Source organism: Phyllobates terribilis, unplaced genomic scaffold, assembly GCF_046119375.1.
Source record: "Phyllobates terribilis strain yellow unplaced genomic scaffold, ASM4611937v1 Scaffold_5__5_contigs__length_657084704, whole genome shotgun sequence".
NCBI lineage: Eukaryota > Metazoa > Chordata > Amphibia > Anura > Dendrobatidae > Phyllobates > Phyllobates terribilis.
Genome location: NW_027362765.1, coordinates 232,081,998 through 232,094,093, shown reverse-complemented (window position 1 = coordinate 232,094,093; position 12,096 = coordinate 232,081,998). Strand labels below are relative to the sequence as shown.

The following is a 12,096-nucleotide window of genomic DNA, read 5'->3' as shown; positions in this document are numbered from 1 at the left end:
TTTGTACTCTTCACCCTTGTGACACCATACAGCTTTGAAGCCATCAGTTCCAAAAACATTTATCTTGGTCTCATCACTCCAGAGTAGAGCGTCCCAGTAGTCTTTATGTTTTTCAGCATGGGTCCTGGGAAATTATAGGCAGGCTTTATGTGGGGCTGCATGAGTGCTCCTGGTGTCAGAGAGCTATATTTCATTGATGGTATCATGAATTCACAGATGTCCTGTTCTATATTGAAAGAGAAGAGGCTACCATCAGTCCGTGCCCTTTGTAGACATGCACTTATCCAACATGACAATGATCCAGAGCACACATCTAAGGTCACTGGTGCATTTCTGAAGAAGAACAGGTGAAAGTGATTCAGTGGCCAAGTATGTCCCTGATCTGAACCCAATTGAACACCTATGGGGAATTGTGAAGAGACAAATTGAGCATCACTCTCCATCCAGCATCCAGGCTCTAAAAGAGATTGTTCTTGAAGAATGGAAAAACAAAAGATATTGCAATATGTCACCAAGTTGTTCATTCCATGCCTAGAAGACTTTATTGCTATCCTTAACCCCTTTAAAGCCAGGCCATCACCCCCGGTTCAGTGAGGGCTCCGGCAATGAGCCCGCACTGAACCCGAGCACGTCAGCTGATTATTACAGCTGACATGTGCCCGCAACAGCCGCGGGTGGAATCCCGATCCACCCTTGGCTGTTAACCAATTAAATGCCGCTGTCAATTTCTGACAGCAGCATTTAACAGCACCGCGCCGGAAGCGCGTCACTTACCCTGCCCATCGGTGACCCCGTCACATGATCACGGGTCACTGATGGGTGGGCATGACAACCCTGGGTCTGCAGCAGACCCCAGTGGTTGTCATGTAATGATTGCTATGAGCGCCACCTAGTGGTCGGCGCTCATAGCACAGGAGCATTTCTGCTACATAGAGGTGATCTGCTCATCACCTCTATGTAGCAGAGGCGATCGGACAGTTGCTTCTTCTAGTCTCCTATGGAGACTATAGAAGCAAGCAAAAAGTGTAAAAAAAAAAGTTTTCAAAAATATTAAAAAAATAGAAAAGGTTAAATCAGCCCCCTTTTGCCTCATTCAAAATAAAATACTAAAAAAAAAACCACACGTACACATATTTGGTATCGCTGCGTTAAGAATCGCCCGATCTATCAATATAAAAAAAGAATTAATCCGAGCGGTAAACTACGTAACGAGAAAAAAATTCTAAACGTCAGAATTAAGTTTTTTGGTCGCCGCAACATTGCAATAAAATGCAATAACGGGTGATCAAAACATCGGCTCTACCCCAAAACTATATCAATAAAAATGTCAACTCGGCGCGCAAAAAATAAGCCCTCACCCAGCCCCAGATCCCGAAAAATGGAGACGCTACAGGTCTCGGAAAATGGCGCTATTTTTTTTTAGCAAACTTTGGATTTTTTTTTCACCGCTTAAATAAAAAAGAACCTCTACATGTTTGGTGTCTACGAACTTGTAATGACCTGGAGAATAAGAATGGCAGGTCAGTTTTAGTATTCAGTGAACGTGGTAAAAAAAAATATAGGAAAAACAACTGTGGTATTGCACTTTTTTTGCAATTTCACCACACTTGGAATTTTTTTCCCGTTTTCCAGTACACGATATGGTAAAACCAGTAATGTCATTCAAAAGTACAACTCGTCCAGCAAAAAATAAGCCCTCACATGGCCACATTGACCAAAAAATAAAAACGCTATAGCTCTGGGAACAAGGGGAGCAAAAAGGGAAAATGCAAAAATGGGAAATCCCAGGGTCCTTAAGGGGTTAAAAATCACAGAGATCATACAAAATACTAGATATAGTAGCTTTCGATGCGGGGTGTATTCATTTTTGCATCAACTAATTTGAGTAAAACTGAATATTTTGTAATGAAGATTAAATTATTAACCTTACTTTCATGTTATGGGTTAAAAAATGTTCTATGAAACTCTGTCTTGTCAAAATTTTGAAAACTGTTCTTGTATTCAGTGAGATATTGATAAAATCTTACTTTTCAAAGAAGGTGCAGCCATTTATGCTTAGCACTGTATGTGTATATTTATAAGTCAGCCTAATAAAACATTGGCTGAAAATGGATACTTTGTCCTCTCTTCTGTAGATTCACAAAGGCATGGAATAATCCCAGTAACAACAGTATTTGGGTAAAAGTCAGCATTTACACTTAATCACCATTATACAAGAATGTATTTTTCAGATCAAGGTTAGCTTTATACTATAATGATCACTTTTTACATTGTATGCTTAATCTGCCAAGCCGACTGCTGTATGTAGGCCAAAGATTCCTCTAGTGTAGAGCAGGGTAAACCTAAATGGAATATATGGATGTCAGATTCAGAGGCGTATTGGCAGAGCACTTTACTGACAGCACCTAATGCAGCCTAATGGAGATTTATGGGGTGGGAACAGGTGCGTAAGTCACCAGTGGGAGCATTTACACTCCACTGATTATTAAAAAGCTAAAATTGTAGTTCCTCAGTCTGCTGAGCAACTCTGTCTTATCCTGAGTACATGTGGCAGATGCAGCCAGTGTTATGTAACAGGATTATGGTATTTGATAGCATCTTATCTGCAATTTGTCACTACATGTTCAGCGTGACCTCTTTGTGCTTTCCTACTTTGATTCACGTGTCTGATCTTGCTGACATCAATTTGTCTGTTGCTCTATAAACATGTGGTGGTGATTGCAATATAACCATATGGGTATTAAAACCAAAAGTTAAAGAAGGAAGAGGAAAACATGTTTTACTGCAATTTTGTACTTGTGTAAATACCCTGTAAACATGATAAAAATGATTTTTGTGTTTGTACTTGACCTTAAAAGAAGAGGTCACATCTAGCTTGCCTGTCAGTAACTGAATGCAGACTGATTAAGAATATTGTACATCTAGATTTTATTCCCCTGGGAATGTTGGAAGCAATCTTATATACGTAGATCATATATAAAAGTGATCTAATGGCTTTTGTCCCTAGGATGATTATCAGTGATTGGCATAAAGAGAAAATGCTCGGAGCACACAGATCCCCCACCACATGCCCATGACATTAGCGAAACATCTTGAGTTTCCGTGACAATAGTCCAAAAACTGAATTTTTCATCATGTACTCCAGTTGTAAGGTTGGGGTGACATAGACATCCCAATTTCTTTTTCACCAAAGTTAGTGGGTGACTTTTACTATCCTAGCTGCACAATGCATTAGCACAACATGAATACAGAAACTGTAAAGGGAGAATCATATTGAACTAATATCACCAATGGCCATTGAATCAGTTTTCGTGATACAAGGGGCATCATTTTTGTGATTTTCATATACCTTTTTACGCGGATATTGAAATAAATGTGGAGGAAAAAGAAGGAAATATGTTTCTTTTTTTTTCCACATTTTTTTTCTTTATGACCACAAAGGACCGCTAAAATATATTTTAAATTGTATTCAGCTTTCCGCAGAAATTATTTTTATATATATTTGATTTTTTTTCTATGGAGGCAAGGCTAGAAACAGCTTTTCAGACAGGAGGCAGATTTATTTTAATTATTTTGTTTTCTTTCTTTTTTTCCCATTTATTTCACAACAGACCTCTGGGGATCATTTCAACATTTAAATAGATTTTTATATTGCCGATTTCCCATGTAATTGGGGCTCGTATATTAGCCTCCGATACAGAGAAAATCCAGCCTCCTGCTTTACCTGGAGAGCTGATCGGATTGGCTAAGATCCAGCCTCACCTGCTCCCATCTTGTACTTGGTGAACACATGAGCGCTGGGTCCAGAGGAGGAAGCACGGGTCAGTACTTCCAATAGTGGATACACAGTGCTTGTTCAGTGCTGTGTATACATCAATCAGGAAGGGAGAGATGGCATAAAATCTGACTGTGTCTGAGAGCTGGCTCCCCGCTCCTGCACGACCACTGAAATTGGTCAGATCCAGTTAGCTTTAGTGCAGTGCTTGCAATATCTATCACAAAGTGCTTGCAAGCATATGCTCCTTGTCCAAGAAGCTGGCGACAGACTGCAGTGTTAGCTGGTAAAATAGTCAAAAAGTAGCAAACAAATTTAAAATACCTAATTTCTTGAGACCCAAGAAGACTTTTAATAATAAGTAAATTGCAAATTGCTTGTTTTCACAAGCAGTTTGAAATTTTACCTATGTATGATGATGAGACAACCCCTTTAATTCTGTGCCATATACCATAAATTAACCTCTTCATCCCGAAACCCATTTTCACTTTCCTGACCGGGCCAATTTTTTTAAACTCTGACCAGTGTCACTTTATTAGGTAATAACTCTGGAAAGCTTCAAAGGATCCCCCAGCTTCTGAGATTGTTTTTTCGTGACATTTCCCACATGTCTACTTTACATCAGCACAATTTTTGAACCAACATTTTTTTTGTTAGGAAGTTATAAGGGTTAAAAGTTGACCAGCGATTTCTCATTTTTACAACAAAATTTACAAAACCATTTTTTTTAGGGACCACATCACATTTGAAGTGATTTTGAGGGGTCTATATGATAGAAAATACCCAAAAGTGACACCACTCTAAAAACTGCACCCCTCAAGGTGCTCAAAACCACATTCAAGAACTTTATTAACCCTTCAGGTGCTTCACGAGAATTAATGGAATGTGAAAGGAAAAAATAACCATTTACCTTTTTTTCACACAAATTTTCCTTTAGACCCAATTCTTTTTACTTTCACAAGGGTACAGTACTGCTTAGCCATATAGTAAGACGCGGGAGGGACAAAGCGCTATTTGCCTCCTGGAGCGCAGATTTTCCTAGAATAGTTTGCAGACTCCATATACAATGCCCCTAAGTGCTAGAAGTGCAGAATCCCCCCTCAAATTACCCCATTTTAGAATTTATACCCCTTTGGGAACTTATCTACAGGTGTAATGACGATTTTGACTCTACAGGCGTTTTCCATAAACAAACAGCAGTATATGTTGCTGAGTGAAAATTGCAAACTGCCATTGTAGTGTAGTACGTTATGCCCAGCTCGTGCTTCTGGAGACATGCACCCGTAGATGAGGCGGGAAAACCGGAAACCCCGGTGTAAGAGCTCAGAGTAGAGCGCAGGATAAATGTGCGCCGAGCCTTACTGCGATCGTTGGGAGGCATAATGAACAAATCAGCAGCAGGTGAAGACTTGGTTTTATTTATTTTTACGCCGTTCCTCATGCAGTATGAGTGATTGGACGACTTTATTCTTCGGGTCGGTGTGATTACAGCGATACCAGATTTATATCGGGTTTTTCACACACTAAAAGAAGCTTTTTTTTTTTTCTTTTTTTTTTCCAGAGCTATAATTTTTCCATATTACGACTGACAGAGATGGCTTGTTTTTTGCGGGACGAGTTGATGTTTTTATTTGTACCATTTTCTGGCACATGACATTTTTTGATCGCTTTCTATTCCGATTTTTGGGAGACAGAATGTCATGGGTGTTCAGAGGTTACAGTCGCCCTGCAGTTGTTTGCAGGAGATCTCTACGTTTGGCATTACAGACATCTTCTTAGATGCTGGCTGTCTCTAGGACCCAGCGGCTACCTCCCTCTGGCTAATTAGCTCCCTGGCTGAGTGTATAAATACATGGTGTGTCTGAGAGGGAGGTGCCGGTGATATTCATTACTACTTATGAGGCTTTAGCAAGAGCAGTACGTCGTACTCTCTGGAGCTTGAGGTCGTGTGCGCATTTGGCCAGAGTCGTCTAAAGCCAAGCAATCCCCCCCTGTTTGTGTACCCTTGTTTTCTATAGAGTTTAGTGGAGATAGACTAGTGCTCATCTCCTCCCTTCCCTAGCCTTAGCCATACGCCAGGGAAAGTCAGGGCGAGGCACGCGTGCGGCGATTGGTGAAGAGCCAATATAGTGACGGCAGTTCAGACAGGGTGACAATAGACCAGACTAGGAGGTCTCCACTCCCCCCTTTCCCTAGTGTCTGGGCTCCCTCTTCCTTTTGAGTTGCACTAAGTTTTTCCCACACTTTGCGTAACACCCATATTGTGTTTATGATTCCTCCTAAATAGTGAAGATTGTGTCCTTCTACATACACATTTATCTTTCTGATAATTTTTTTTAGGTCTCTGTGCCATCATATGGAATACTTCTAGTATGAATACCACCTCTCGGTTCATTCAATTTAATCACACTGATGGTAAGAAGCACAGAGAAGCAATTTTTCCTTTTCCCTTTTTTTCTTTCCCACACCCTGCGTGACACAGAATGATCAAAAACCAGCAATTCAGGAATTGTTTTTTGGGGGCGTTTTTGTGCAGTTCCGTGTGTAGTAAAATTGATAAGGGAGCTTTATTCTTCGGGTCAGTACAATTACAGCGGTACCACATTGATAGCAGTTTTTTATGTTTTGTCGCTTTTACACAAAAAATATTTTATAGAAAAAATAATTATTTTTGCATCGCTTTATTGCATCAGATCAGCGTTTGATAGGTAGGAAGGAGGCATCTCAGCTCCTGCTCTCTGAGCAGGCGCTGACAGGCCAACTGTCTGAAGGCCATCTTGGGACTGGGGGCCACCATGGAGACCATCAACACAACGCGATCGCATCGTGTTGTGCTGATGGAAGCAGACAGGGAGCTAATGACAGTGGCATCACAGGGGTTAAACGCACACGATTGGTGCTACACCGATCGTGGGCGTTGCTGCGATGTGTCAGCTCTCACATAGAGCTGACCCCGCATGTGATCACGGTGGCGCTCAGCGTGAGCCCGCGCGATCACTGTGCCGTATATATTCTATTTGTGGGATCACAGCTACCGCAGAGCAGAATATATATGACGCATGTCGGGAAGGGATTAAACATTGAAAAACACTTTCAATGTTCTCCAAAGGGTCTATTTAGTGTACGATCTCCATTGAGATACAAATGTTTAAAATGAAATAAGACTCTTACAGGAAATCAGTTACTACTAATACCCAGTCCAATCTGCAGGCAGCATCTTATACAGCAGGGAACGCTGAGTAGATTGATATATAGTTTTGTGAGGAAAGATTCAGTATAACCTGTGTTTTAATCATTCAAACCCCTGCTTTTTCTGGGATTTTTGATCCAGTGGGAAGGCCTATCAGTGGCTGAGAAGTATAAGTGTTCATACAGAGATAGTTGTCATTCATTGATTGGACTGCCCACAGCATCGAAAATTCCAGTAAGATCAGAGGTTTAAATGATTAAAGATTTAGTATAACCTGTATTTTAATCATTTAAACCCCTTCTCTTTCTGGGATTTTTGATCCAGTGGGCAGTCCTATTATATAAGCATAAATGTTCATACAGAGATAGCTGCCAATCACTGATAAGACCACCCACAAGTTAGACTGAATCTTTACTCAAAAAACTATACTGTTTGTTTATCAACAACAGCTTTCTCTGCTCTGTAACATGACGCTTGCAGATTTGACTGCATTTTTATGGCGACAGGTTCCTTTTAAAGGCATTTTCCTACCGAAGTAAATGATGGAAAACAAAGAAAAAACCCAGTGAATTATTTTGTTTTAACACTTAACACTTTCAACCTAGTGCTTTGTAGTAAGTACAAATCAGCTACATTTATTTGAACAGTGTCTGGGTGGGATCAGATCTTGCTTAGACAAAACTGAAGGGGCTATCATACCGTTATTCTATGAATCGATGGGGGGGCTGGGCAGTAGAATCTCCACTAGTCACACAAATGCAGTTCTAATTGTAATGTGTTCAGCTAGTCACCTGGAATATTAGCATCACGAAGCAGTGCCAAATGCTTTTCACGGATTCTTTTTACGTAATCAAGGGAGAAGTGGTAAATCTTGCTACAAATGCCTTCTACTGAATCACGTGCCACTGCTGCCATGTGAGGACCACACTGTTTACGCAAGTGCTCCAAACGATCCTAGAGCAAGAGAGAACATTTACACTTCTACCAGTACGGAGGAAACACAATATTAAATGAGAATGTTAAAAAAACAAAAGTAATGGCAAAAAATATTACATTGCACGAAAATTGGCTGCAAATAAAAAAAAATCCATCTAAGAGTGCAGTACCTTTGGAAATAGAGATGAATTCTGGAGTTGAACTAGTGACGATAGTTGGGCAAGAATGTGAAAATTAACTGGAATTTGCTCTTGCATCTATCTACAGTCGTGTCCAAAAATTGAGACTGACACAAATTTTGGTTTTCACAAAGTTTACTGCTTCAGCGTTTTTAGATATTTTAGCCAGATGTTTCTATGGTTGCTGAAGTACAATTATCAGCATTTCATAAATTTTTACAGATTATTGACAAATACATCAGGTTTTTGCAAAGCCTCAATATTTACAGTGCTAGCCTTTCTTTTTCAAGACTTTTGCCCTTCGCCCTGGCATACTGGATATCAGCTTCTGGGCCAAACCTATTCTTGCCTAACCAATGCTTGGAGTTTATCACAATTTCTGGCTTTTTTAGAATTGATCACAGGTTCTTAAAGGGATTGAGATCTAGGGTGTTTTTTGGCCATCTACCCAAAATTTCATTGTTTTGTTCACTGAGCCACTTAGTTATCACTTTTTTGCTGTATGAAATAGTGCTGCATCATGCCAGAAAAGCATTGTTCATCACCAAATTGCTCCTGGATCGTTAGGAGAATTTGCTCTTGGAGGATGTTTAGATCACATTTTTTTATTCTTAGCAGTGTTCTTAAACAAAATTGTAAGTGAGCCCACTGCCTTGGATGAAAAGCAACCCCACACATGAGTGGTCTCAGGGTGCCTTACTGTTAGCATGACAAAGGACTCATGTTAGCGCTCATCTTTCCCTCTTCGGATAATCATTTTTCCTGATGTCCTAAACAGTCTGAAAAGGGCTTACTCGCAGAAAATAACTTTACCCCAGTCCTCTGCGGTCCGATCTCTGTACTTCCTGCAGAATGTCAGTCTGTCCTTGATGTTTTTCTTGTAAAGAAGTGGCTTGTTTGCACCAATGTTGAACAAACCTCATAGCTTAATCCTCTTTAGGAGACAGTCCTGTCACTTGCTTGACTTTCTTGTACGTCCTGAAGCCTTCGTCACAGCAATTTGAACCTTTTGCTTTGAAGTTCTTGATGATTCGATAAATGGTTGATTTAGGGGCAATCTTACAAGCGGCAATGTCCTTGTCTGTAAAGCAATTTTGATTCAAAGCAATGATGACTGCACGTTTCATTGGTGGTAATCATAAAAGAAGAAAACAATGTTTCAAGCTCTAATCCCCTTTTAAAGCAACCAACCTCCTCTTATAACTCAATCAGAATGACAGAGTGAGGTCAGCTGCCTTGTTCTCGATAACACCTTCTCCTGAGCAAACAAGATCACTGAAATGTTGTATCAGGTCAATTTGTGACAGGACTGAAAATCAGTGGAAATATTGTTTTTTGTAAGTTAATTTTCATGCCAAGGAATAATTTTTCAATTCACCTGATCACTCTTCATAACAATCCAGATAATGCAATTTGCCACTATAAAAGCTGAAGCAGCAAACTTCGTGAAAAACAAAATTTGTGTCAAGTAAAAACATTTTTGGCCACAGAGCTCAATGGTATTAACCATTCTCTTCACATTTCATAAAATTTGTTATAGTCACCACTGACCATGTAATCCTCCTTGGTCGCCAGATGGTCTCTTCTCAGCCAGCTGAACGTGTCCTCTACGTTCCATTTTACTACCTTTCTAATATCTGGAGAGGCTCTCCTACAGGGGAAACAAACATACTGAGCAACATGACTGTAATCAATACATGATGCAGACTGAAGTATTTTTTTTTAAATACAGTAAGTAAGATGTAGTAAAAAAAAAACCCCTAAAACCTGAATGTAATACTTCTTAAATTTCAATCAGTGCTTCCCAAACTACATTCCTCACAGCCTGTAACAGATCACAATTTCAGGATTTCCTCAGGATTGCACAGGTGAGAGAACCGGTGGCAGTTTCTGATTCGTAGATAATAATTCCATCACCTGTGCAATACTAAGGAAATCCTGAATGAGTCGTCGCTGCGCTCTTGGGGTAATTTTGGTCGGCCGGCCACTCCCGGGAAGGTTCACCACCGTTCCATGTTTTCACCATTTGTGGATAATGGCTCTCACTGTGGTTCGCTGGCGTCCCAAAGCTTTACATATGGGCTTATAACCTTTTCCAGACTGATAGATTTCAATTACTTTGTTTCTCATTTGTTCCTGATTAACAAAACCATTTTTTCAGGAACACCATGTCGCGTTTGGAGAGCCCCTGATGTGCCTAAACAGTGGACCTTATTTTGGAAAACTACACCCCTCAAGGATTTTATCCAGGGGTATATAGTGAGATTTTTGATCCCACAGGTACAACACAGAATTTGATAACATTAGGTCATCATATTAAATACATCGTCATTAGTGTTGAGTGAAAGTGCTGGCTACTTGAGTTTGCATCAGGTGCTCGGGTATGCCCAGTGTATCGCGGGTGCTCGAGTGACATACTCCAGTCCCCGCCCCGCATGTTTTGCGGTTGTTAAGTCACCCAAAAAACACATGCGGGGATTTCCTGTGTATGGCAGGCAATCCCCATGTGTTTGTTTTCGCTGTCTAACAGCCGCAAAACATGTGGGGCGGGGACTCGAGCACCCGATGCAAACTTGGGCTCAACACTTGTCATATCGCCATCATTTTTTTAACTTTTGAAAAACTCCCAATCCTAACTCCAACCCTAACCACAACCCCAACGGCAAAGAATGGGAAAAATTAAAAAATATATATTTTATCATTTTTATCTAACTAAGGTGGTGACCAAGGGAATTTGATGTACTATTTTGTTGCTTTTGACCACTGTGATAAGGTCTATTACAGTGATCAAAAGCAACCAATAGGAAAAATTCCCTATTGTTGCTGGGCACCGGCCGGCAGATCTCGGCGGGCGCACTGCGCATGTGCCCGTCATTTTTTTCTCCGGAAGATGAAGCGGAGGGCCGGGTGACGGAGCAGGAGGGAACGGGGGATGGTGGAGGTACATAATTTCGCTCTCCTCTGCCATGTATATGTTGTAAGAAGAGAGAGAAATTAATGCAACAGAGGGCACTTTTTTTGTTTTCGTGATTGCCGTTATTCATTGAATAACGGCGATCAAGTGATCGGGGACTGGAAAATCCGGCCCTGATCATGTTCTCCATATACCCCCTGTAGCTGAGACCCTGGAGATTTTCCAACTCTGGGGGGCGCTACAGCCTTATTCCTGATCGCTGTTTTTTAAAACAGCAATGAGAGAATAAGGCCCCTTAAAGGCCGCCGTTTTAATGCGTATCGGAGGTCGTTAAGGGTTTAAACAAACCTTAGCTCTACTGCCACTGAACTTTGTCTTACAGGTCTCACCTGGATTCGATAAGACGCTTGGCAGCTTCTGCGTATTTAAATAACAATCGTTTTGCTTCCTCTCGATGTTTGATGCGTGATAACCTAGAAAAATTAGGGGCGTGAATTTATGAGATTTAAAAGCAAATCCTCAACAAGAGAAAAACAAAAAGTAAAATGCAAAAACAAGTCTACTGCATATATTACAAAAGTCACTACAAAGACCAATAAAAAGTGGGTATTAACAATAAAAGGGAACCTGGCAGGAGAATCATGCTGCCCAAACGTTACAGCAGCAGTTTTTATTTTACTCTGAAACACTGCTGCAGAGGCAGGTCTCCAGCAACTTCTCCCAGCCCCACTCCCTTACACGGTCAGATCTCTCCCTATACACATAGGGAGAAACCAGAGTGGGGCATATAGAAGCCGCCTGCTTTACAAAGGATGTTTTCTGTGAAAGTCTTCAGAATTTCAGAGTACAACACAGATAATGCAGGAAGAGTGTAAATTATGCTGCCTGTGGTTCAGACGGTATAACTCCAATGAAAAAATTAGCTGAGCGGAACTCGTTGTAATGTGGGTGCACAGATAGGATTCCACTCCACAATAATATATAAATACAAATCCAGCACTCCAGGTAAGTGAAACATGCACATGTATTAATACAGATTAATCCACTGTATAGACAATTAACATTTCGGCCAATAACGTGGCCTTCATCAAAACTGAAAATA

General features: G+C 40.6%; 1 protein-coding gene across 2 annotated transcripts in view; it reads right to left on the bottom strand.

The window, feature by feature from the left end:
• PCIF1 (phosphorylated CTD interacting factor 1) overlaps positions 1-12,096 on the bottom strand; it is a 93,314-nt gene that overhangs the window by 12,306 nt on the left and 68,912 nt on the right. For both annotated transcript variants that reach the window (XM_073683904.1, XM_073683905.1), the window contains exons 8-10: positions 11,384-11,467; positions 9,632-9,731; positions 7,757-7,919 (exon numbers count right to left, since the gene is read on the bottom strand). In XM_073683904.1, the coding sequence (XP_073540005.1) occupies positions 7,757-7,919; positions 9,632-9,731; positions 11,384-11,467 (347 nt within the window). The remainder of the gene's footprint in view (positions 1-7,756; positions 7,920-9,631; positions 9,732-11,383; positions 11,468-12,096) is intronic.